Source organism: Lampetra planeri, chromosome 31 (genome assembly GCF_965212315.1).
Source record: "Lampetra planeri chromosome 31, kcLamPlan1.2.h2, whole genome shotgun sequence".
Classification (NCBI taxonomy): domain Eukaryota; kingdom Metazoa; phylum Chordata; class Hyperoartia; order Petromyzontiformes; family Petromyzontidae; genus Lampetra; species Lampetra planeri.
The window spans coordinates 9,600,793-9,626,344 of NC_136137.1; the positions used below are offsets into that span (position 1 = coordinate 9,600,793).

The window sequence follows — 25,552 nt, forward strand, 5'->3', positions numbered from 1 at the left end:
TGTTGCAGACGTCCATGCGGTATTTGGGTCATGTCAGTGTGAAGGGTATCCCGACAGATCCGGATTAGACTGCGTGTGTGTGTGATTGGCCAACCCGTAAATTGGTAGGCGAGGTGCACAGTTTTGCAGGCTTTGCATCGTACTACCGGAGGTTTGTTCCGCAGTTTGCGATGATTGCTAAACCCTTGCATACCTTGATGGGTAAGAATCATAAATTTAAATGGGACCAAGAGGAGGAGGTTAAGAACGGGGTGGAAAGGGTAATTGCATACGGGAGCCACGTCCTATCACCCGCGGAACAACGGTATTGTGTCATCCATAGAGAATTGTTGGCTATGGTATATTTTGTCCAACAGTACAGGCCATACCTTTTATGGCAGAGAATTTGTGGTCCGTATGGATCACGCAGGCTCCCAGTTCTGCTTGAAAGTGGACCAGCCATCTGGCCAGCTCTCTTGGTGGTTAGAAATACTCCAAGAATATTCCTTCCGCGTTGTTTACCACCGGGGTATGTGGCACTGTAATGCCGATGCGTTGTCGTGCTTGCCGTTAAATGACCCTTGTTCATGTTCGTTAGGTACGGGCCGGTATAGTTTGCTTGGGGGTGGGTCAACTGGGGTCATAGCGGCCTCAGGTGACCCGTGGCGGACGCACATAAGGACGACATGTTGGGCCTCACACGGGCAGAATGGGGCAAGTTGCAGATGGAGAATATCTCCCTCTTGATCTTATGATGCCGTGTGGACCTTGATCAGAAGAAACCCGTCCATAAGGGGATCTCATGATTTGTCCTCCGGGAAGGGTTGCTTATGTGGTGGCATGAGGTTTCGGGCAGATTATGTATCGTAATGCCCACAGGCCTGCGAGGTAGGTTGACGCGGTCAGTGCACACTGACAAGCTGATGCACTTTGGGCACCGGAAAACCTTGCTTACGGTGCAAAGAGATTTCTATTGGCTGGGGATGCCTAATGATGTCTTCCATTTCATTAAAGGTTGCACTGCTTGTGCGCGTCGCAAGCCACCGGTGAAAAAATCTCAACCTCCTTAACAATCTATCACGGTTTCCCACATTTACGAATTGGTCGCGTTGGATATCCTGGTGCCCTTTCCGACTACGCAAAAGGGAAATACATTTCTCCCTGTTGGGGTTGAGTATTTTTCTCAGTGCCCAATGGCCTGGCCGTTGCCCGACCAAACAGCTGCATCCATCGCCGATGCATTTTTGCACGGCTATGTGATGGATAAGGGGGCTCACGAGCAGCTTCTCATAGTCAAGGCCGAAATTTATCCTCAAAGCTGCTTCGGGAAGTGTGCGATGTATTGGGCACAACGAAGATCAGAACATCACCATACCATCCCCAAACGGATGATATGGTGGAACGTCTGTACCGGACCCTAACATCTATGCTGTGTCAGGTCCTTAACGAGGGACAAACGGACTGGGATTTGCATGTCCCGGGTATTTTGGCAGCGTACAGGGTGGCCCCACACGCCTCTATGGGATTCTCCACCTTTTTTTCTCATGTATGGCTGGGAGAACGAGCCCCTATTGAGGTGCAATTGGGGTTGGCCTTGAGGAAGAAGGGAGCGGCCATGCCCACCTCTTTGCAAATTACGCTGTGTAGTGTCTCGGAAGCTCGCCAAGCGGCTAGAGAAAACACGGTAAAGACGCAAGCTGTTAACGAGAAAAACACGGGACGGCACGAGCATGTGCTTAAATGGGCAGTGGCTATACTGCCCTCAGGTGCTACTGGGTACGTCCCCCAAATTACATCGACCATGGCAGGGTCCTGTCGAGGTGGTGGAGGTCAGGGGGCCTCAGTGTGTGAGAATTCAGGTGGGACGTCGTCGTTGGTTTGTTCATCCGTTACGCCTGAAACCATATGTTCAGCCCACCGTAGATGGTTCATCTCCAAATCCGGCATGGTCGATGTCCGGTGTGTCCGATGAGCCGGAGCAGTTGGTTGAGGAAGTTGTAGCTCAGGGGAAATGCGTTGTGCCGCCAACAGTTTCCAAGTCCTTGATGCCGGGGGAACCGCAAGAAGCCGCTGTAGGCGATGGACTGTTGGATTGAGCCCAGTCAACTCCCTCAGAGATGCTCATGGAGGAGCCCACCCCTTCAGGGCCTTTGTGCAAGTCCCCGTTGCCCGAAGAGGCATGTTCGGGATTGGCGTGCGTGGCCAGGTGGTCACGAGGGATTATTACAGGAGGGAACCATGGGGGGAAGTTCTGGATTGGCTGAGAAAGTTCGGGAAAGAAGGTGTGGCCGGGGGCGGGGCGAGGCAACCACATTAGGAATCGCGGGTGAATATATTTAATATTATTTTAAAATCTATTTTCTATTTTGCCAGGTAAGGCTCACTGAGCTATGTAGCTCTTTTTTCAGAAGCGACCTGGCTATCACAAATTATTTCTCAACTAAGTGGCTTATCATGTGGAGATTTACAGCAGCCATATACTCTAAACGCATGTTTCTAAATGTGGAAGGGAAAAAACGGAGGACCTGGAGAAAAATCCAAGCAGCCACTGTGAGAACACACAAACTCCAAATACACAGCAGACATCAGGGTCGGTATCGAACCCACGGCCTCCTGCATACCAGTCGAGGTAGTTAACATCTCGCCATCAATGGCTTCACAAAAAATCCAACTCTTAAGAACTAAATAAGACGAGTTTGGCTGTTATGCAACGAACTGACCTTCAGGTGGGAGAGCGCTGTGCTCTCCCACCTCAAGGGATCTCAGAGGTAGCTCTGAAATATCCGTTACTATGAGCCTTTCTCTAACATGAAGGGTTGTGCTTCTGCGTTAGACAGTGGAAAATCCAGGGGTGGGTGGGGCGAAGGGGGGGTAATTGCCCCCCCCCCCCCACTTCAGACCCCAAAAACTGTTATTTTATTTATATTTAACGGCAGTAATAAAATGCATGTTTTTTTATATTTAAAACATAAACTGCTTGAGATTTTGGAACTGTCCCCTCCAAAAGTTTCTAGATCTGCCTCTGGTGTGAGAGACACAAACGCTTCGGCTCGTGGTATGATGCTGACAGCACAATCGTGATGAGAATCGGGAGGAAAAAAATACTCGGCAAATCGTCCACTGATGAAGACTACGTGCTGGTGAAGGACAGGGACGTAAGCTTGGCATGCAACTGTCGCCACGATACTGACGAGGCAACATGAGCTGTGTGGGGGTCGCTAGCCCCCGAGATCCCTCCCTCGATAATACTAACGGCCGGACTAACATCATCAATCGCCCCCCCGCTGCTAAGCGAACCGCCGCTAGGCTCCTCACCCAGGGTGTGGGAGCCGTCACCCGAGGATTCCCCTCCACCGCGGATCCGCGTAGCAGGCATGGATAACCACGCACGCGCACACCCACACACAGCTCTGCACGGCACTCACCCAACCCTGACCACTCACGTTAGGATCGCGCACCTGTGTTACACACGTCGTGAACGTGCGCGCACACACGCGTACAGCTCCACACGCGATACCCACTCCTGCGCCGCTCTGCGCTGCGCTGGCCGCCCACGTTACGATCGCGCACCTTGGGCACGCCGATTACGCACGCCGAGAGCTTACGCAAGTAACGAGCGCACGCAAGCGGGGCACACGCCGACACGACGACTCGTCCCCTCCCCCACTCGCGCGTGCACGTCAACACAAATATCGTACAAGGACGATTCTCCTCTCACACGGCTGCGTAGTCACGCCAACACACCAAAAGTGCTCTCCCCGGGCGTTAACGCACACACCTCCGTACCCGCACAATCGTACAGAGACCACGGCCTTTATGCGTACAACGACCACACACTCGCGAATGCAGTGCACGCTAATACCACGTTCCAAAAACACCCAACAACACGGTTTTGTTACTACGCTCGAGATTTTATTAGCCCTTGCTAACCAACCGAGCCACCCGTGTGTGTGTGCGGGACAGCAAGGCGCTTCTAACCCACACTCTGGTGCCGTGTAGCCCTATTCTATGCTGCGCTCTCTGCTAAACCGCTTTCCTACTCGTCCTTACCCCGAACTAACCCTCTCCTACGGATCCTACCCTCCGCTCTGAGGTGTTGTAAGGCGCGCAACACGATACCGTCTGTAGTCCTTGGTGACCTTGCGGCGCTCAGATCGTCCTGCAGACAATCTAGCGGCTCGCCCGATGACTCCTTCGTCGCTGACCCCGTGTCCAAACTCCAGAAGAAGAGAGTTCCCTACTGCCCCTGCGTTTTCTTTTAAACTATTCACATCAAAGGCTAGGCGCCCCCGTCCCGACCGCCTTGGTCTCTCGACCAATCCTGAGCCTAGGATTTCCCGCTCTTTTGCGATCCCGCCGGCCTTTGAACTTTCTACCAATCAGTCGTCCCGGTTCCTGATCCCAGCTATCTGCCTTGCTGACCCGTGTTTGTGTTTGTATGCGTTTCTAACTGCGGGGCTCTCTGAGCTCGCCGTGGTCGTGCGATCTCAAATCCGCCCACGGCGCCGCAGTGTTACTTGGCCTGGGAAGGGTCCTGTCCAATTCCCTGGCCCTGAGAAACCGTGGGGTAACCCCCCTAGGGGGCCCTCGGGTGAAAACTCAGGGTAGGTGACCCGACCACGAGGCCCTACGTGGGTGCGGGTGCGTGTTTATGTGGGGGGGGTGATGGGGGGCAGTGCGGCGGTGGAAGCCGGGCGGCTCCCTGGCTCGGCCGAGCGGCCCCGTCGCTGTGGCACCACATAGCCCCATGGGGTGCCAGTCCCCGTCCCGGGTTGACTGGAGCACCTCGCCTGGGTTGCCCCCACGAGGTATCGCCGCGGGGTCCGCGGGATTCGCCCGGCCCTTGTGGCTGGCCTCGGGGGTGGCGGCTCCGTCTCCTGGGGCTCCGGCGGTGGTCTCCTCCTCCATTCCAACGGCTCCCCTCGGTCTCTGGCACCTGCGGGCTGGGGAACAAACTCAGAGGCGGTGGGGTTTAAGGGTCGCCGTCCTCGTCGCCCCCGGCCCCGCCCGGGGCCCCTCGGAGCCCGGGGCTCCGTGGGGCCCATATACTGCGCGAGGCCCCCGGGCACGGGGGGTAGGGGGACCCCGGGGTTTCGGGGTACTTGGACGGCGGGGCTCCCCCCCTCGGGGGCTGCTCGCCACGGCTTCAGTCGGCGGATGTTGACCACCATCTCCCGGCCCCTCTCTCCTCCCTGAATCAGCACCGTCCATGGTGAGATCTGCCGTCTCACAATCCAGGGTCCTCGCCAGTAGGTGGTCAGCTTCCCTACCTGTCCGGCACCGACGCGGGGAGTGTACAGCCACACCTCGGAGCCCGCAGTGTAGAAGGGGGGCTCCATACGGGGTCGGGCGCCCTGCTCTTGCCGCTGGTGCGCGGCCTCTCCGTGCGGGTAGGCTCGGCCCCTGGCCCCTCGCAGGGTCTCCAGCAAGTGCTCCACGGGGTGGCTCCCTTCCTCCCGTTGCGGCGGAGGGACACCGAACAGCAGATCTGCGGGCAGGCGAGACTCGCGACCAAACATCATTAGGAACGGGGTCTGTCCTGTAGATGTGTGAACGGCGGTGGTGTAGGCGAACAGGGCATAGGGGAGGTGTTCGTCCCAGTCCTGTTGATTCGCGGCCGCCATGCGTTTAAGCTTCCCGGCCAGAGTCTGGTTCATCCTCTCTACCATCCCGTTCGCCTGGGGGTGATATGCCGTGGTTCGGTCCTTCTGGATCCCGAACTCTCGGCACAGCGCCTGGAATAGTTCGGCCTCGAATTCACTACCCTGGTCGGTAATGACTCGTTCGGGGATCCCGCACTTAAGTACGTAGTTTTCCACGAAGGCCCGGGCCACTACGAGGGCTGTTTTATCCGGGATAGCCACCGCCACGGGGTAGCGGGTGAAGTACTCCACCGCTACAAGAATATATCGGTTGCCCCGGTGGGATCGTGGAAAGGGCCCTTGCAGGTCGATTCCGACCAACTGATTCGTCCGACTGACTCGGAACGGCCTCAGGGGTACCTGGTACCTCGCCGGCTTTTGCCCACACTGCTGACAGGCCCGGCAGCCCTGCACCCAGGCGGCCACATCTTGCGCCAATTTAGGCCAGAGATACTGGCGACGCAGAGTCTCCCGGGTGCGCCGTTCCCCATCATGGCCCCCGAGCGGGTGGTCGTGTACCAGTCGTAGCAGCTGGGGTCGCACCTGGGCAGGAACACAGATACACCCCGGCTGGCCGGCCTCGGTTAACTCCCGTACCACTCCGTTCTGTACACACAACCGGGCATACAAACCGCTCCAGGGTCCTGGTAGGGCGCTCTTTTCCTCCCGCAGTGCCGCCTCCACTGCCGCCAGATCCGGATCTCGCTGCTGGGTCTGTCTCAGCTGCTCGTCGTTTAGGCCCGGGAAGGCACAGCCGACGTCCTCCTGGGTCCGTCCGATCGGGTCCCGAGCCGCGGGTCCCGCGCTTGCCGGGCGGTCGACGGGATCCTCAGTGCCACCTGCGAGGGTCTCTGTGGCGCACACTGCACTCTCTCTCGGGGGGGGGAGTTTAGTTTCCGCGCGCTCCTTGGGTTCTGCTGCCTGGCGGCAGCGTCCCCCCGTGAAGCACGGGCAGGCGTCTCCCTCCCTCGTCTCAGCGCGCACCGCGGGCCGTCTTGACAAGGCGTCCGCGTTCGCGTGTGTCCGCCCCGCTCGGTACTCGATCTGCAGGTTGTACTCCTGCAGCTGCGCCAGCCATCGAGCCATCTGCCCCCGCGGTTCCTTGAATGTAAGGAGGAACTGCAGTGCATAATGATCGGTGCGCACACGACATTTCCTGCCGTACAAGTACGGTCGGAACTGTTTACACGCGAAAATTACAGCATACAGTTCCTGACGGGTTACACAATAGTTCAGTTCGGCCCCGCTCAGGGTCCGACTGGCGTACGCGATGACCCGCTCCGTCCCACCCTGCACTTGCGACAGCACCGCGCCCAGCCCACTGCTGCAGGCGTCAGTGTCCAAAATAAAATCGGTGGTGAAATCTGGGAAAGCCAAGGTGGGGGTGTGGGTGAGGTGGTCTTTGAGTGTGGTGAAAGCCGTCTGGCAGGCCTCCGACCACTGATAGGGGTTCTTAGGGGAGGTGAGTTGGGTGAGGGGGCGTGCAATCTCACTGAATCCCTTTACAAATCGACGGTAATAAGTGGCGAGTCCCAAGAATGACCTGATCTCCGTCAGGTTCCTCGGCCGCGGCCAATCCACTACGGCACGCACCTTCTCGGGATCGGTGCTCACCCCTGCCTCGCTGACTCGGTGTCCGAGGTACCCCACCTCGCGTTGCGCAATGTAACACTTACGTGGCTTGAGCTTGAGATGGGCTGCTCGCAGTCGCTGGAATACTTCCCGCAGCCTGGACCAGTGTTCGGACAGCGACCTACTGAACACTATTACGTCGTCCAGGTAAATCAGGCACTGTTCCCACTGCAAGCCCCGCATCACCAACTCCATCAACCGCTGGAACGTCGCGGGCGCGTTAGTGAGTCCGAACGGCAACACTCGAAACTCAAACAGGCCCATCGGGGTGGTGAATGCTGTTTTTGGCCGATCCTCCTCCGTCATCTCCACCTGCCAGTAACCGGACGCCAGATCGAGGGTGGAAAAATACCGCGCTCCTGCGAGACTGTCGAAGGTGTCGTCGATGCGTGGGATGGGAAAAGCGTCGCCGAGGGTGACTGCGTTCAATTTTCGGTAATCAACGCAGAACCGAGTCGATCCGTCCTTTTTCGTTACCAGTACCACCGGGGCAGACCAAGGGCTCGCGGAGGGCTGGATTATGTTATTGCGTAGCATATCCGTGACTGCCTCTTTGATCTGGGTCCGTTCAGGCGCGCCCACTCGGTATGCGGGGAGTTTGATGGGTCGGGCTGCACCTGTGTCAATTTGGTGCTTGACCAGGTCGGTCCGGCCCACGTCCGAATCGTGCTCACTGAACACGTCGGCGTACTCCCGCAATAACCCGCGCAGCTGATCGGCCTCCCCCTTAGGTAAGGCTGCCCAAGGCACATGTAACGCATCCTGCAGGGGAACAATCTCGGCTCGGGGGGTCGGGCCGACCCGCCAGGCCAGATCCTGGCTGTCCTCGGGGCGGCCAGGGTCCTCCGCCCAGAGTGCGAACACCGAGTCGTTCGAGTGGCGAGCATGCAGGGGGTGTACGGTGGCTACCGGGGTGCGTCGTCGTATCATTGCCGGGGTACTGTGTGGGTTAAACACACGTATAAACAGCCGGCCCCCATCTGCGTTTACCAGTGTGGCTGACCCTACCACCCCGTATCGCGATGCCAACTCCGGGTGAGGAGTCAGCATTACCTCGCCCGATGGTCGGTGGGTTGGGTCGGTGGAGAGGGTTGCCACCGGCACCAGCATCTCGGCGAGAGGCCCGATGGTGACGGCCGACACCAGCGTAGCGGCCACAGGTGCGAAGCGGGGGCGCGTTGGTTCTCGTCCCAGGAACGGTATCCGCTCGCCGTTGCTCTCCATGGTGGCGCATCGCTGGCGGGGTTGCACGTTGAGTCCCAGCCGTTCTAAGAGGTCGGTACCTGCGATACACTCGTGACACAACGCACTCGACACGTAGAACTCCTGGGTGCACACCTGACTGCCTATGCGGACCTCTAGGGTGGCTCTCCCCAGCAGCCCCATTCCGGCTCCGCTCGCCGTGTGCAGCGCGCGGTCCGGTGCCTGCAGGTGACGCACGTCGACCCCGATCGCGCTGCAGTGCGCTGCGCTCACGAGCGAGGCCACCGCCCCCGTGTCCAGCAGAATTCGGGTACGCACTCCGTTTACCTCCCCTTCCACCAGCGACGTGGCCCCCGTGATCCCCGCCACCAGCTCCCGTAGCCAGTCGCCAGGAGTCACCGTTTCCGTGGGCGTTGTTGTTGGAACCTGTGTGGAGATCACTCGCTCGCCATTATTACCGTCTTTTTGCATCGGGACCGCTTCGAATGCACCCCCAGATGGTCCACTCTCTAGGGGGCGTTGGGGTTTAACCCCGGCGCGTTTCTAGCGCGGGCGATCTGCGGACAGTCTCTCACGAGATGCCCTCGCCGGTCACACAGGTAACACGCACGGGGGGCCGTCCCGTAGGAGCCCCCCCGTCCGTTCCCTATCCCCCCTCCGGCACGCCGCTGCCCCGACTCTGCCTCCAGTCGAGCCACTCTCCCAGTTAATCCTCCTACCTCGGCCTGGACCGTCTCTACCATTGTCTCCAGCGCAGTCATGTGTGCCCGTACTTGGGTTACCTTGTTGTCTACTTGGGTTACCCTGTCACCTACCTGGGTTACCCTGTCACCTACCTGGGTTACCTGGCCGGAGACATCCTTTATACCCGTTTGTATACCGGCAACCCATCCCGGGGTTGTCTCGCGGGACACTGGAGGTTCTCTTTCCCGGCCCCTTACCGTCCTCGCGAGCTCCTGTTCCTCCTCCTCGTCTTCCGAGAGCAGGCTCGCAATGGCGCGCTCTCGTCCCAGCCCCCGGAGCTGCGCGCGTTCGCTGTGAATTCTTTCACACTTACGTGCGCGCTCGACAAGGGTGTTAAAGGGAAGACGTGGGCAGCTCATGTCTGGCTGCCACCACGCCGTGCGAGACAGGTACCGCTGGATTTTCTCGGCAGCCAGTTCCTCAATAACCTCAGTTGCGTACCCCGGGCGTGCGATCTTTGTTAACTCGCGCACATCCTCGGCGTAATCACGGAGATCTTCGCCAGGTTGGCGACGGCGCGCCTCTAAGGCCGATTTTGCTTCCTCCTCGTCACGCGTGCCAAAACGCTGATCGAGTCGGCGCATCAGCTCCTCTAGCTGTGTCTGTGCGCTCGCGGGTAACGCTTCTACAAAATCGGCTGCCCGCCCATCAAGATTCATATTAAGTTGACGTACTGCCTGCGCGTCCGTCCATCCATTAATTTCCTTGGCCCCTAAGAGATTGCGGGCGAATGCCTTCCACGAAGGGGCCCCCCGGCCGGTAAATATCAGTCTTATTTTAGCGTGAGGTAACGCGGGGGTCCGTACCGCTTCCGACACCAATTTGTGGGGGTCGCTAGCCCCCGAGATCCCTCCCTCGATAATACTAACGGCCGGACTAACATCATCAATCGCCCCCCCGCTGCTAAGCGAACCGCCGCTAGGCTCCTCACCCAGGGTGTGGGAGCCGTCACCCGAGGATTCCCCTCCACCGCGGGTCCGCGTAGCAGGCATGGATAACCACGCACGCGCACACCCACACACAGCTCTGCACGGCACTCACCCAACCCTGACCACTCACGTTAGGATCGCGCACCTGTGTTACACACGTCGTGAACGTGCGCGCACACACGCGTACAGCTCCACACGCGATACCCACTCCTGCGCCGCTCTGCGCTGCGCTGGCCGCCCACGTTACGATCGCGCACCTTGGGCACGCCGATTACGCACGCCGAGAGCTTACGCAAGTAACGAGCGCACGCAAGCGGGGCACACGCCGACACGACGACTCGTCCCCTCCCCCACTCGCGCGTGCACGTCAACACAAATATCGTACAAGGACGATTCTCCTCTCACACGGCTGCGTAGTCACGCCAACACACCAAAAGTGCTCTCCCCGGGCGTTAACGCACACACCTCCGTACCCGCACAATCGTACAGAGACCACGGCCTTTATGCGTACAACGACCACACACTCGCGAATGCAGTGCACGCTAATACCACGTTCCAAAAACACCCAACAACACGGTTTTGTTACTACGCTCGAGATTTTATTAGCCCTTGCTAACCAACCGAGCCACCCGTGTGTGTGTGCGGGACAGCAAGGCGCTTCTAACCCACACTCTGGTGCCGTGTAGCCCTATTCTATGCTGCGCTCTCTGCTAAACCGCTTTCCTACTCGTCCTTACCCCGAACTAACCCTCTCCTACGGATCCTACCCTCCGCTCTGAGGTGTTGTAAGGCGCGCAACACGATACCGTCTGTAGTCCTTGGTGACCTTGCGGCGCTCAGATCGTCCTGCAGACAATCTAGCGGCTCGCCCGATGACTCCTTCGTCGCTGACCCCGTGTCCAAACTCCAGAAGAAGAGAGTTCCCTACTGCCCCTGCGTTTTCTTTTAAACTATTCACATCAAAGGCTAGGCGCCCCCGTCCCGACCGCCTTGGTCTCTCGACCAATCCTGAGCCTAGGATTTCCCGCTCTTTTGCGATCCCGCCGGCCTTTGAACTTTCTACCAATCAGTCGTCCCGGTTCCTGATCCCAGCTATCTGCCTTGCTGACCCGTGTTTGTGTTTGTATGCGTTTCTAACTGCGGGGCTCTCTGAGCTCGCCGTGGTCGTGCGATCTCAAATCCGCCCACGGCGCCGCAGTGTTACTTGGCCTGGGAAGGGTCCTGTCCAATTCCCTGGCCCTGAGAAACCGTGGGGTAACCCCCCTAGGGGGCCCTCGGGTGAAAACTCAGGGTAGGTGACCCGACCACGAGGCCCTACGTGGGTGCGGGTGCGTGTTTATGTGGGGGGGGTGATGGGGGGCAGTGCGGCGGTGGAAGCCGGGCGGCTCCCTGGCTCGGCCGAGCGGCCCCGTCGCTGTGGCACCACAGCTGCACAATAACGAATGAATGAGTGAGCGAACAACTTGCACTGCGTTATGTTCGGTGTAGTTGCAATGTACTTTGACAACAGGGCGGATAACGGTGGCTGCCAGGCCACGTGCGTGACGGCTCCGTGTCCCACAGGAGCCAGGTGTTCCAGAGGCTGGGTTGTCAGGCCGTGCGTGTTGGTATATTTAGCAGCCCTCCCTGCCTCTCCAGAGTAACACGCGCTATGGCCCGAAGTCTTTCCCTCGAGCAGAGGGAGTCCCTCGTTTTTGGCTTGGCGCTGGTCTTGCCCTTTTAACAACGCGGCTATTTGTGGGCGCATTGCGCGCACGTTTGTATTCTGTTTCATTTCCCATGGCTGCTTTTACGCGTGAAAATACATTGTACGAGCGTGGCGTCCAGTTCAACAGATGTAAATCGTTGGTGCGAGGATATCTTTTTTGGCTACTGGTTTATTTCTTGTTACTGGTAGGAACCGCCAGGTTACACCAGCCCACAGGGGATTATTGTGTCCGTCGTGCATCCAAAAATGGGAGGGGTGGGGCTGGGTGGAGAGCGGAGGGTGGGGAGGGGCTGGGTGGGGAGGGGCTGGGTGGGGATGGGAGGGTGGGGAGGGGCTGGGTGGGAAGGGTTGGGCTGGGTGGGGAGGGGCTGGGTGGGGAGGGTGGGGCTGGGTGGGGCTGAATGGGGAGGGACTGGTCACCCCGTGGTGCCCTTATAAAACTCAACGTTTAACCGACTCACGCCGGCTTGTCCCGCCCTCACAGTCGGGCATATTTGCGGAATACACCACGCCGCCGTTGACCCTGGCCATTGACCGAGCAACCCAACGTTCCTACCAGCTCCCTCCGCAGGAATGTGTTTATTGGAATGCACATACAGTACCTTCTTTTTTGCTGTTTGTTCGTTTATTTTACTCGGAGCGAAGCTATATGTCAATGGCTCGCCGTTGTGTGTTCGGGTTGTATAATGAGATGCATTCTAAGCTTGAAAACACATTTCTGAGGGGACGTATTTTGTCTTCGTAAACGTGAACAGGTTTAGACATTGAGAGACGGCGGAAATTTATTGAGAAATGCGCCTGCACCCACTATCAACACTACACTCAATCTTAAGCACCGCTACCATGTGACCACGTTACCAGGGCCATGGGTTTTTTTGTTTATTTATTAGAATGGAACTTTATCTTGATTTGAAGCTTTCGTGACTGCAGGAATCCATACTCTTTGGTTCTTTCGGTAAAGTCATAAAATAATTTTATTTGATACCTACGTGACTTTACCGAAAGAACCAAAGAGTATGGAACGTTATCGTTGACCTTTTAACTCCTCTTTACATATTACATTTGATAGCAAATCAGCCAAGGAACAAGTGGTTGTGATCATCCCTAGTAGAGCATTGGTGGCTGCTGAAGGGACATGATACAAGGTGCGCATTGTGTCTTAAGCTTGCAGGGAAGTCAAACGATTGAGAGGCCAAAGGGTTTGTCTGCTCAAGAAGGGTTAGGTACCACTTAAACTATCTATTAAAACTATTTTGTTATTTTACCAGGTAAGGCCCACTGAGCTATAGAGCTATTTTTCAGAAGCGACCTGGCCACAAATAAGAGCTCAACGAAGTGGCTCATCAAGTGGAAAATTAGAGCAGCAAAAATACTCTAAACGCACATTTCTAAATGTGGAGGGAAAAACCGCGACCACATCTATTTGCAAACTCCAAATATACAGCGGTCGTCAGGATCGGGATCGACCCCACATCCTCCTGTATTCCATCACCATAGCGCCACCACTTATATCCATTGGTGGTCCTAGGCCTGTGGTGGAAATTCCACATCCCTATGGTGGGGGCCAGACTCTACATCATCATTAGTCGTCATCATCATCATCATCCATGATCAATCCACTATTCGATGAAGTCCTTCCCTAGATGCAATAATTCACCCAGCTCCTGCACACAAACTGATCCTGATTCTGCCGTGTAGGGCTTTACTGCTATTTGCCTCCCACACAGTGGGAAATAAACAAAGTCTCAAATTGAGTTGCAGAAGTCACATTGCACACAAGGGCAGGGGGTCTCCCACACAGCAACAAGGGTCCCAAGAAGAAGTGAGTGCAATGAGACTCGCCATGAATCCCATTCACGTCTCCCTCACACGCAGACGAGGACACGGATTCCCCCGTGTAGCCTGGTAGACTATTGGGGCAAGTGCTGTTCGTGAGCACCTGTGAAGGCTAATGCAGTACACGAGGGGGTGGTGGCGGCCTGCAGTACACCTGCCTGCAGTGCCGGTACGCACAAAATATACGACACAATTGTATTTCAGTGCATTAGGAATGCAAAATGAACAGTGCTCACCTCACCCATCCCCGACATTACCACATCAACTTGCCGGTACCGCCTCACTTTAACAACTGCCCAACTGCCTTTCTCTCCCCAGTAGGCCTCGGCAAGGTAAGGTAAAAGTTCAAAGGTAAAAACAACGAGCCTACCTTTACCCTACCTTTTACCTTACCACAATACAATCACTATACCCTACCTTTTACCCTTCGGCAGGTAAGGTAAAAGGTAAAAAGCAACGAGCCTATCTTTTACCCTACCTTTTACCCTTACCCCATACAAATTACCCGATTACAGGGTAATTACTAGGGAACTACATATCAACAAGGTTTATAACGGTAAATGCTAGGTAGAGCGCTTTATCAATATAGAATACTCTCGATGATTCCAATTTTACACGCTTTCTATTAACTGTCTGTTGTTGTTGTTGTCGTTGTTGTTGTCGTTGTCGTCGTTGTATCCTCAAATCTTGCAACTCAAGTTTTACCCACTTCCTAATGTGGTATCGACTGCAAACTTCGTATACTTATATCATACTGATGACAATACTATATTCTATCATTAAACCAACATATATTTCTTAATTCTAGATTTTAAGCTTTCGTGACTGCAACGATTCATATTCTTAGGTTTTTGACCTACGTGACTTTACCGAAAAAACCTAAGAATATATATTTCTCAACATTATTTTTTATATGCTTTGTATCGGCTTGGGTCTAATTGTCCACGATCAACTGACGTTGGCTGTAAATCACTACGGCTCCTTACGTTATGGCAAGCCTCGGGGCCACTTCATGGAGTCGTGGAGTTTTGCCATTACGAGTACATTTCATTAAAGCGTGTTTTTAATAAAGTTTTTTTAAATATTGCTTATTAAATGGAGACCACGGACTGCGCCACGGAGCTTCTAGCGGTAAACAAGGCACCGTATTTACCGGGTAATACTTCGCGCTACCTTTACCCTACCGGGTAATTCTTCCGAGCTACCTTTACCCTACCCTTTACCCTACCCCTTGGCATGTCGACACCTTTACCCTTTTACCCGGTAAAAAGGGTAAATTACCTTACCTTGCCGAGGCCTACTCCCCAGTGCTGATGTTTTACATCAGGTAATAATTTTGGCTGACAAAGGAACATTCACGGAGTGCGATGCTCCGATTTCAACCAAACGTTGTTCGTTAACACGATACGAGCAAGACCGGTGTCATGTCATGTGACATCGTCGCCTCTTTCAGGTGCAGCAATAGACAGAATTGTCCCTTAATCCTTCACATCATCCACATCCCTTCATACACCACGGCTTGTTTAGCCGGTGCTGTTACCTTAGGGATCATTAACCATCTCAACCTGACTCAGTTTTTTTTGGTTTGAAACTGCAGATCCTCACACAACTAGTTATCGGCTCCTCCTTGTATGTTTGTTTGTATGTTTGTTTGTATGTTTGTTTGTATGTTTGTTTGTATGTTTGTTTGTATGTTTGTTTGTATGTTTGTTTGTATGTTTGTTTGTATGTTTGTTTGTATGTTTGTTTGTATGTTTGTTTGTATGTTTGTTTGTATGTTTGTTTGTATGTTTGTTTGTATGTTTGTTTGTATGTTTGTTTGTATGTTTGTTTGTATGTTTGTTTGTATGTTTGTTTGTATGTTTGTTTGTATGTTTGTTTGTATGTTTGTTTGTATGTTTGTTTGTATGTTTGTTTGTATGTTTGTTTGTATGTTTGTTTGTATGTTTGTTTGTATGTTTGTTTGTATGTTTGTTTGTATGTTTGTTTGTATGTTTGTTTGTATGTTTGTTTGTATGTTTGTTTGTATGTTTGTTTGTATGTTTGTTTGTATGTTTGTTTGTATGTTTGTTTGTATGTTTGTTTGTATGTTGAACTTCTCTCGCGCCGTACGTTGCCAACCATTTTAACTGGAGGTGCGGAAATGATCGGTTCGAGAGTTTCATCAACTATGTTTTGGTTCAAAGCGGGCACATCGATCACAGACCCTAGCTACATCTCACTCCAGTTCAATATTGTTTCAAAATGGTCATTGGTTGTCAAATACAACTGTCAGGAAGTTGTGGAGGACGGTGTGGATGTGAGGAGGCCGCATTCATCACATATGCTGTGTCGCCCATCGTGAGCTGCGTTTGTGTGTCTTTCACTTTGAAATGAATTTCCACTATCGTTAAGCGGTGATTTAGAAACTTGGGTAAATCATCTCACGGGCGCCACGAGGGCACGTCAAATCTCAACAATCTTGCCCTATCACCGTGCACTGTTAATGCACATTTTTATTTTAACCTGAGCGTCACACCATCTGAATGACCCAGGGGAAGCCCATGACGGGAAATGTTACCACGTGCCGCTGATGTTCGCCATTGCTGTAAATCGAATTTAGGTCACGGTGTTAGTTGTGAAAACGGCTGGACTGTCACGCACACAGACAACAATGTGGAACTGCCGCCCTCTGATGGCAGGAAATGGGATGTTCTGGCCCTATATCGTGTTGGTGTCAGGCGCAAAACGATCGATTGACAATTTTGGGAATGCCCCTTTTTGTCGATCTGCTGATGTCTCCACAGGCAACAGTGTTGCAAACCGCCAGGCAAAGTCTGCCATTTCATAATTAAGTAATACAGATCCAATATTTACAAGAGCACAGCTCCATTTACATTTTCAAGCAATGTTCTCTCCGTTGTTTGAAGCGATTATTTCAAAAGTACCCGTGCAATTTCACTTTACATGACAACACCTTACATGCGTGTAAAAATACACGAATACATTTTAAAGAAAAGTACATGTAAGAAAAAAATATATTCGTACATTGGAGACTTTAATCGTGAGTTGGCAGGAAACTAGTTTCTAGCGATACATGGTAGGGAAAAAAAAAATCACCACCATGTGTTGCTGATATTAATTTCCATAAAACTGAGCAAAAAGTACTGTTTATGCAAAAGCATTTAAAAGACGAAAAAAATACCACCAACTTGGTGTGCAGCTGCGTTATCGTCTTAGTTTAGTCTAACTTGGTGTGCAGCTGCGTTATCGTCTTAGTTTAGTCCAAAGCGTAGCCATGGAGTCAACATTGGGGGGGGACCAAATCTTCCAGGGGGTCTGGGGGTTCCCCCCTAGAGAAAAAAATCTAAATTTGAAAACTAATTTCCATCCATTTCCTGCCTAAAATATAAAAAATTCACTAACACAGAGGACGGACTTGTTATTTATTTTTTACAATAACGTCTAATAGTGTATTGTATTACATTGCTCTGTTTTTTTCTTTTTTTCATTTTCTTGTTTCATTGTATGTAATGGCAGAGATTAGGGATTTATAGAGTACAACCATAACCACAATCATATACAAATAAATCTATTTTATAGCAATATATTGGGAGGGACATTTTGAGCATATTTGAATATTGGGGGGGGATGTGTCCCAATATATATTATAATTACGGCCTTGGTTTAGTCAATGTAAACCTAGTCCAATTTTTTAGCTGAGTCTTGGTCATTGCACCATTCTCTTTATGTAACCCAGGTCGCCCTTGCAAACGGGGCAGTGATTCATGTCTCTCAATGCGGTCTATGTTTCATCACCTAATAAAATAAAGGGGACTTACTCCAGTCAAGAACGGAGTCCACTCTTAGCTGTTAAATGTTAGTTGTGAGAGATGCACATTTCCCCCCAGCAGATATCAAGTGAGCCAATCAGTGAACTCAGTAAATATTTGAATCTACAGGACATGTATAGCCAACTAGCTACCATATGTATTCTTCATCGGTGCACTGTAGTCTATTACAACGTTACTAAACTATCTTACTAATTGGCCGTGTCGGGTGGTGGTGAATTTAGCGACACATTCATATTCACGTGATCAAATGAAAAAAAAACCTTTATTATGTATTACTAAATGATCTCAGTCTGCGTGTTCATTCGAACTCCTTATTGCATCTCGTCACAGTCACTTCGCTACTCTTTGGGGGGTCAGCGTAGCTCTTGTCTCTCTGGATGATGTTTGTCTTCGTAACACCCAGCTTTTTTTGCACCAATTATTCGGGTTCACAATGTACTTTTAAGTTGGGCCACCTAACAATGACCAACATTTGTGTCGTTACCAACCCAAACACATTTTTTTTGTCGCACGTACGAGCGTTTAACATGACGATTAATGATTACTCATGTATCAGCTCGCCGGTAAAGCTGAATAATTCTCACAAACCACATTTAGCGTTCAAACACACCCCCTCCCAACCCCACTTCACCGACGAGTGACTTTCACCAATTTCACGCACGATTAAATGACGTTAACCCGTGGGCATGCAGGCTACGTGCCCAGCTACCTGGACAAGGACGAGCCGTGCGTGGTGTGCGGGGACCGTGCCACGGGATACCACTACCGCTGCATCACCTGCGAGGGCTGCAAGGTGCGCCGGGAACGCCGGTGTCGCGGCGTCCCACACTGGCGCGTGGCGCGCCCACAGGGCCCGATTGTTGGGTGGAGGTTCTCAGAAAAAAAGTCACATCTGAAGCAGTCCTTTCATGCACCCTCTCACCCATCCCGTTATCGAACTGCTTTTTTCGTGGTCTAGTTCGTTGTCTTTACGTACGCATGCGAAGGACGTTCAACATGCATGCTCACATACATCACCCCACACCGAACAGAGTGGTGAAATATAGTCAAAACCCTCACATATGACCGACACAGTGTGGGCGGAGGAATTTTACCCAGCAGTGGACTGACAAATCGGCCGGAAAATGTGAAACGGCATAATTTCTCATAGAGGTGTAGCCCTGCAATGTCTATATAACACTACTGCTGGCAGAAGAGCCGCACCCACTAGAAGGAGCTATGGAGAGTCCTCCCACCCTCACTCTGCAGGGTGTTTTAGACCTCCTCTTGCACGCTGGTGAGACATCTTTGAAGAGGTGGGTGTAAATTTAGATTTAAAGCTTTCGTGACCACAGGGATTCATCTTCTTGGTTCTTTCGGTAAAGTCACGTAGAAGGGAAGTAATAAAATAATAAAAATAAAACATAATAAAATAATTCTCACAACGCAAGCAGCCGTCCTCAGGTGAAGACCAGGTCTGTCGGGGAGACAGCGTCTGAATGGTGGGTGTACCCACACTTGACCCAACCATGCAAGACCAGCCAATTAACTGCGGTTGTATCCCATGTATACTGTTGGGTGGACAGACATGGGGGTGGGTGGGGATTTGAGAAGCTTGCCCCCATTGTTTTAACTGCCACGCTGGGAGGTCCAATCCAACCGACGACCTCTGGATTGCCAGTCCAGTGCGAAAACAAAGTCCAGTTTGATAACAGAGGGCAGGCAGTTCGGCGGTGTGATCACTTATCTTATGGGACCCCCTTTTTGCCAGTATCAAGATGACCCTTTTCTAGACTCGATGCCTCGTGGTAGGTCTCCGTTTGGCGTTGGGACGTCTCGGCGCGTGTATTCTTGCCAGAAAGGGTTAACGCCTATTCACGTGGGTACAATACGGTGACGCGTGCGTCGGAGTCTCTCCGATCACAGTAAGGTCTCGGAGTACGCGGCGGGGGGTTAGGTTCTGTGTAACCGCACGCACGTAAGCGCGAATTCTCCTGAAGTTGTTGGTTTCGCCTGTACGAGTGTACATACAATGTATACGTTTAGCGAAGTGCAGTGCTGCACGGTCAATTATTCACTAAAGCACCTGTACGTGATCGGCACGAAAGGCGCGAGCTGGCTGGGCGGACTCGGCCCTTGCAGCGGGCGATGCGGTGGTCACAACGCCGTCGAGTGCACGGTCCGCGTGACGGCGGGCGGTGACCTGTGACTCGCCCCCCCCCCCCTCGTGCGCTTAGAGAAAGTGACAAAACGCGATTCGCACAAAGTGTGAGAACATGAATTGGGTGGGGGGGTGGGGGTCGGTCGAGTACTCGAGATAACATCGCTGGAATAATCGCTGGGCAATGGTCGGTGTTGACGGTGGCAGGGATTCTTCAGACGGACCATCCAGAAGAGTCTGCACGCCACCTACGTCTGCAAGTTCGCCGGAGGCTGCATCGTCGACCGCGTGACGCGCAACCAGTGCCAGGACTGCCGATTCCGCAAGTGCCTGGCCGTGGGGATGGTCAGTGACCGTACGTACCCGTTCCTCGACGCATATTATTGGCACATTGCAACGTCGAAGATGGGCCGCCGGGCGGTGAAATTTTGTGGCCACGCAACCAAACTGTGGACCGCATAGGTAAAGTACGATAAAAAAATGTTTACGAACCTGGCGACCCGCGTTCGATTTTCGCTCACGGCCTACACCGGTGACGATTATCTCAACCGGTGCTAGTCCTCAACTAGGTCGACTCAGCCTCAAATAAATACCTGGTGCGCTGTTTAAAGATCGCCACAGTGGAGACAAAGGTGGCCGGGCGTGGTGCTGGCCACCCACTCCCTCGTGTGCCGTCCCGGCCTTCATAGGTGCTCGCTAACAGCACTTGCCCCTACAGTCTGTTTAAGGCTACACGGGGGATCTTTGTCCTTCAGGTTGGAACAGTAGGGGGAGCACATCTGGTGCATCTTGCCAGTCATCTCAGTCAGCTAACCCATGGGCACCTGATGGGTTGGTCCCGTAACCTATCAGCACAAGCCTTCGACACTTCACGTGACTGCCTTAAAGTGCACCTGGCCTGGCACCGGCGCCGTGGTGACGTCACAATCGTTTAGTGGTGAACGGCGGTTGTATTGTTGGCATTGGTTCGGGGTTGTTAGGAGCGCCAATTCGGGAGGTTGGCTGAACTTTCGAGCGAGGCCGCAATTGACGGCACTAAAATAATTACAATATATTTTACCGTGTGCTCCAGATTATAAGACACTCAAGAAAGGGACACTCACCCCAAAACTTTGAGTTAAACAAATCAGGGCAAGCATATATATATACACACACACAAAGTACTTACCAGATCATAAGACATCCCATTAAACGTTTGCTTCAAAATACAGTCCGAATAAAAGCGTGTCGTAATGCGGAGAGTTTGCGAGCATGAACAGTTTTAATGTCCACAATTACTATTCTTTAGAGTCGTGTTATGTAAGTGTACTGACCGAAAAATTACCCCAAGCCAATATGCAGCCTAGCGGCTATTTGAAAATAAACAAAGGTCTCCGATTGGTAGAACGAGGCCTCCACGGTGATTGGTCGGGAGGTAGACTTTTTAAAGGGATTGGAGGAATAAGGTTTGAACGAGAAATCGAAAAACAGAGTGTATCCAATCTTGATTTGAAGCTTTCGTGACTGCAGGAATCCATACTCTTTGGTTCTTTCGGTAAAGTCACGTTATTTTATACCTACGTGACTTTACCGAAAGAACCAAAGAGTACAGAGGGGAAGGACAGGGATTGGCTAAGAGAAAACAAAACAAGGACAAGAAGGTTCGAGAAAGGGGGCTGAGGAATATGAAATGGGAGAGCACGAGGAGTGGGGACTATTCGGAGGAAGTTTACAAACTGGAAGACGCGCACGAAGCCTAGGGTTCTTTATTGTGGCTTTGTCCAAATAAGAGTAGCTCTTACTATTTCCTCGTCAAAGTCGTTACATAAGCAACAACAAAATAAAGACGTTAAGATGCGTGGCATGACCTAGAACATCTCGGAGGACGTCGTAAGCTTGCTCTTTTCAAGTCGTATTTGCAAAGCGTCTCGTAACCCTTCGGGGCCGTGTATGTTAACAACGCAGAGCTGCCTTGTCAGAGCCATTCATAGCAACGGAGCCTTCACATCACGTGCAAAACTGGGGGAAAGCCTCGAAGCTATGTGCGCAATAACAAACGTCAATGATTTCCTACCCAACCGGAAATGGTGTTCATCTCCTCTTCATTACAGCTACTGAGCCAGTGGTGAACATTCTACATGGTAGGGGGCAAGTCCATTCATATGACAGCAGCTGTTAATACCTATTTTATCAACCCTGGAGGGATCATAGGCTGAGTGACCCCCAACAAGGATTTGAATTTGCGACCTTCCGATCGCGAGCTGCTCGCACGACCACTGAGCCACACGAAGTCATAGGCATTCAAATGCGATTCGAGACCTTTAAATTGCTGCATTCAACTCCCACAATCGATGGTTTGATTAATTTTATTGTGATTTTACATTAAATCCAAATTAATATCCCATGACGTGGCCTGTGACCACATCATCCAGAATGAGCCGGATCTCGTCAGATCTCGGAAGCAAAGCAGGTTTGATCCTGGACGGTGATTAGATGGGCGACCATGTATGACCGGTGTGATAGGCTGAATATCAGCAGAGGGTATTGCAGAAAAATACATTGTTGTACCCTACTTCTAAGCCCCAGTATCTATGCTCCAATATCTATGCTTCCAACTTTTGCCAGTACCCACTGACCAGTTATGGTGAAGCATGGTCGATAACCCATATGACCTAGCCTGGTATGGGGAAGCTTTTATCCAGCAATGGAGTCACACAAAGGCTGTTCATACACACACACCGAGAGGGGACTTCATCTGTAAGGTCATAAATGAGTGAACTACTCCAGTGCATTCATTCCTGGTGTGATTGCAATGTTGTCTGACAACAGGGTGCCACGTTGGTGAGGTCTGCTATACAGGAGGGCGTGAGTTCGACCCCGACCCCGACGCCTAGTATATTTGGAGTTTGCATGTTCTCCCTGTTGTCGCGTGGATTTTTCTCCGGGTCCTCCGGTTTTTCACTCCACCTTTATAAATCAACATGCATTTAGAGTATTTGGCTGCTACAAATTTCCACGTGATGAACCACTTTTTTGTGGCCAGGTGGCTTCTGAAAAAGAGCTATAAAGCTCAGTGAGCCTTACCTGGTAAATAAATAAATATTTTTTTTCTTTTATAACGGTGGCTGCCAGGCCATGCGTGACAGCAGTCACTAGAGTCCACAGTGTGTTCCGGCAGTGGTGCATCGTGTGGCCCAAGACGGCGGAGATGTTGGCTCACTAGGGGCCCTAGGGACACGTTATTTTGGTGGCCCTCTCTTTCAAATTCACAAATTCCGGGTGAAATTACAAAAAGACGTATAGCCAGAGATAGAAGTAGTGGGAAATTATAAATGTAGCCAGAAATAGATGAATAGTGATATGAGAGATGCAGACAATATATAGATTAGAGAGACCAATTGGCTGCATTGTTAATTACCTTGTTATGTTTAACACGTAGGCTTTCGCGACCAATATTATTCATAATCAACGTTTTTGGGTCTAGATCGCGTTATTTATAAATGTGTCGTAACCCTCCACCACCCGACACGGCCAAACAATAGCCTGATTACTAATCTAGTATATAATTACAATAACCCCCCCCCCCTCAAATCTTTTCACCTGATGATTTAATGAGTTAATGATGACGTCACCCTGCTGCTGCTCTATATAAGAACGGGAGACACAGCAGAGCCTCACCATTCTGGCGAATTGCCCGATGATGCTGGATGCAATTACCAGCGAAACGTCGTACTCAAATTGTAAATTGTTGTGGTTTCACGCTTCAACACACCGGTGGGCTAAAGCAGTGAACTATTTGTCTTTTGTCAACGTGACACTTTTTTACTGATTGGCCGTGTCGGGTGGTGGAGGGTTACGACACATTTATAAATAACGCGATCTAAACCCAAAAACGTTGATTATGAATACCTTGTTATGTTTATTCGGATTTGAATGTGAGCTAATATGTTATGCACCCCTATTTTTTCATAAATCCAGGGTCCTTTGAGCTACTTGGGGCCCTAAGCTTGTTTTGCGTACGCCTATCGCCACCACTGCGTCAGATGCTGGGTATTTAATACTGCCAAGGTTGAATGTATGTGTTGAACTTATTTCGCGCCGTACATAGCCAACCGTGCTAATTAGAGATGTGGGGGAAGGACAACAGGATTGCCACGGACGCAGAACAGACAGAGAGAGTTTCTCCTGTCAGCAGCCGGTGGTCAACGCTGTCACCCCCATCCCCCACCCCCCAACCCTCCCATACCCCCCCAACCCCCTCCATACCCCCATACCCCTCCCCCCCCACGGCCCCGCACCTCCAGTTGTGTTGGACGAGGACAAGCGGCAGGCCAAGCGGCGGCTGATCGAGGAGAACCGTGAGCGTCGGCGCCGCGAGGAGTCGCAGAGGCAGACGCAGCAGCAGCAGCTGCCGGCGGAGCCCAGCGCCGCTGAGTGGGAGCTCATCCGCATGGTGACGGATGCTCACCGAGCCACCAGCACGCAGGGCAATGGCTGGAAGGAGCACCTCGGGTTCTTGGTGAGCGCCGCAGTGGCGAGATGTTAACTCCCTCACCTGCTTTGCAGGAGGTCGTGGGTTCGAGCTCAACCCTGACTCCTGCTGTATATTTGGAGTTTGCATGTTTCTCTCCCCGTGGTCCCCTGGTTTTTCCTTCCACATTTAGAAACATGCATTTAGAGTAGTTGGCTGCTTTACATTTCCACGTGATAAGCCACTTTGTTGAGCTATCAATTGTGGCCCGGCCGCTTCTGAGAAAGAGATACATAGTAAACTTTACAAAGTTTAGTTTAGGGTTTTTAGTTTACTGTAACAACAAACAATGCGTTCACCACAACGCGTGATGCTCGTCATGGCCAGGAGAGGTGGGAGACGCCGTCTCCGTGGCGGACCTGCTGAGTGTGCAGGAGGTGCAACTGCACACCGAGGAATCCAGAGCCAGAGGACCGGGCCACTGGACTATGGTTCACTGCAGAAGGGCCCATGCCAACCATGCCAGCCTAGTGGGTCCTTTCCTGCTCGCTTGATGTTACTAAAGATCCCATGGTATTCGCTAAAAGAGTATACTATTTGGCCACTGCCAACATGATTAGCATCACTACGAATAATATTCATTGAAACTAAGCGGGCCGATAGAAATCTGATAAAGAGCTCCATAGCTCAGTGGGCCTTACCTCGTCAAAAAAAAGTTTAAATAAATGTGGCCACAGGTGGCCAGTGGCATAAAGCGGTCGGCATGAGCCCTGGTCCAAGAAGAAAAATAATGGGACACCACTCAAATTTCCATCCCTCTCAGTAGCCCAGCGTGGGTGCCCCTCCGATCAGCAGTCCCCGGCGCAATTGCATCGCTGGCATGCTTCATAGCTACCCCACCGGTGTTGATTGCGACGGCGATGGTCGCGGTGGTTGTGGTAGCATCGGCGGGAATGCTGATGCCGTATCGCACGCGAGAGCACAGCGGCGGTGCTGGCGGCGCGATCAGGCGCGCTGCGTCGTGGCGTGCGGGGTGGAGATTTCTGCGAGGATGCCGAGGGGTCGTGCGGCGTGCCCATCGCGTGGCGTGGCGGCGTCTGCAAGGCCACGGACAAGCGGAGTCGCCTCGGCACGTTGCGCGTACGAGCGGCTGTGTTGCCGTGCGCGTTGCCAGCCCGGAGAGCACGAGTCCGCACCGGGACCCGGTGAGGCAGGGGAGGTGAAATCGGCGGTGGCGGCGGTGGCGGTGCAGGAGGAGGCAGACGATCGTGCGCCCGTGGACCTGCAAGCTTTCTCTCAGTTCACGCAGATCATCACGCCCGCCATCACCCGCGTCGTCGACTTCGCCAAGAAGCTGCCCGTCTTCACCGAGGCAAATCCCCCACGCTTGTTGATATTCGTTCACCTTCAGGCATCTTACGTGTGATGCGGATGAGCGGAGATTAGTTTCAGGCCT

General features: G+C 52.5%; 1 protein-coding gene across 1 annotated transcript in view; it reads left to right on the forward strand.

The window, feature by feature from the left end:
- LOC144729199 (thyroid hormone receptor beta-A-like) overlaps positions 1 to 25,552 on the forward strand; it is a 56,890-nt gene that overhangs the window by 27,757 nt on the left and 3,581 nt on the right. The window contains exons 3-6 of the mRNA XM_078609252.1: positions 18,199 to 18,299; positions 19,854 to 20,001; positions 23,930 to 24,144; positions 25,286 to 25,468. Coding sequence (XP_078465378.1) covers positions 18,199 to 18,299; positions 19,854 to 20,001; positions 23,930 to 24,144; positions 25,286 to 25,468 — 647 coding nt within the window. The remainder of the gene's footprint in view (positions 1 to 18,198; positions 18,300 to 19,853; positions 20,002 to 23,929; positions 24,145 to 25,285; positions 25,469 to 25,552) is intronic.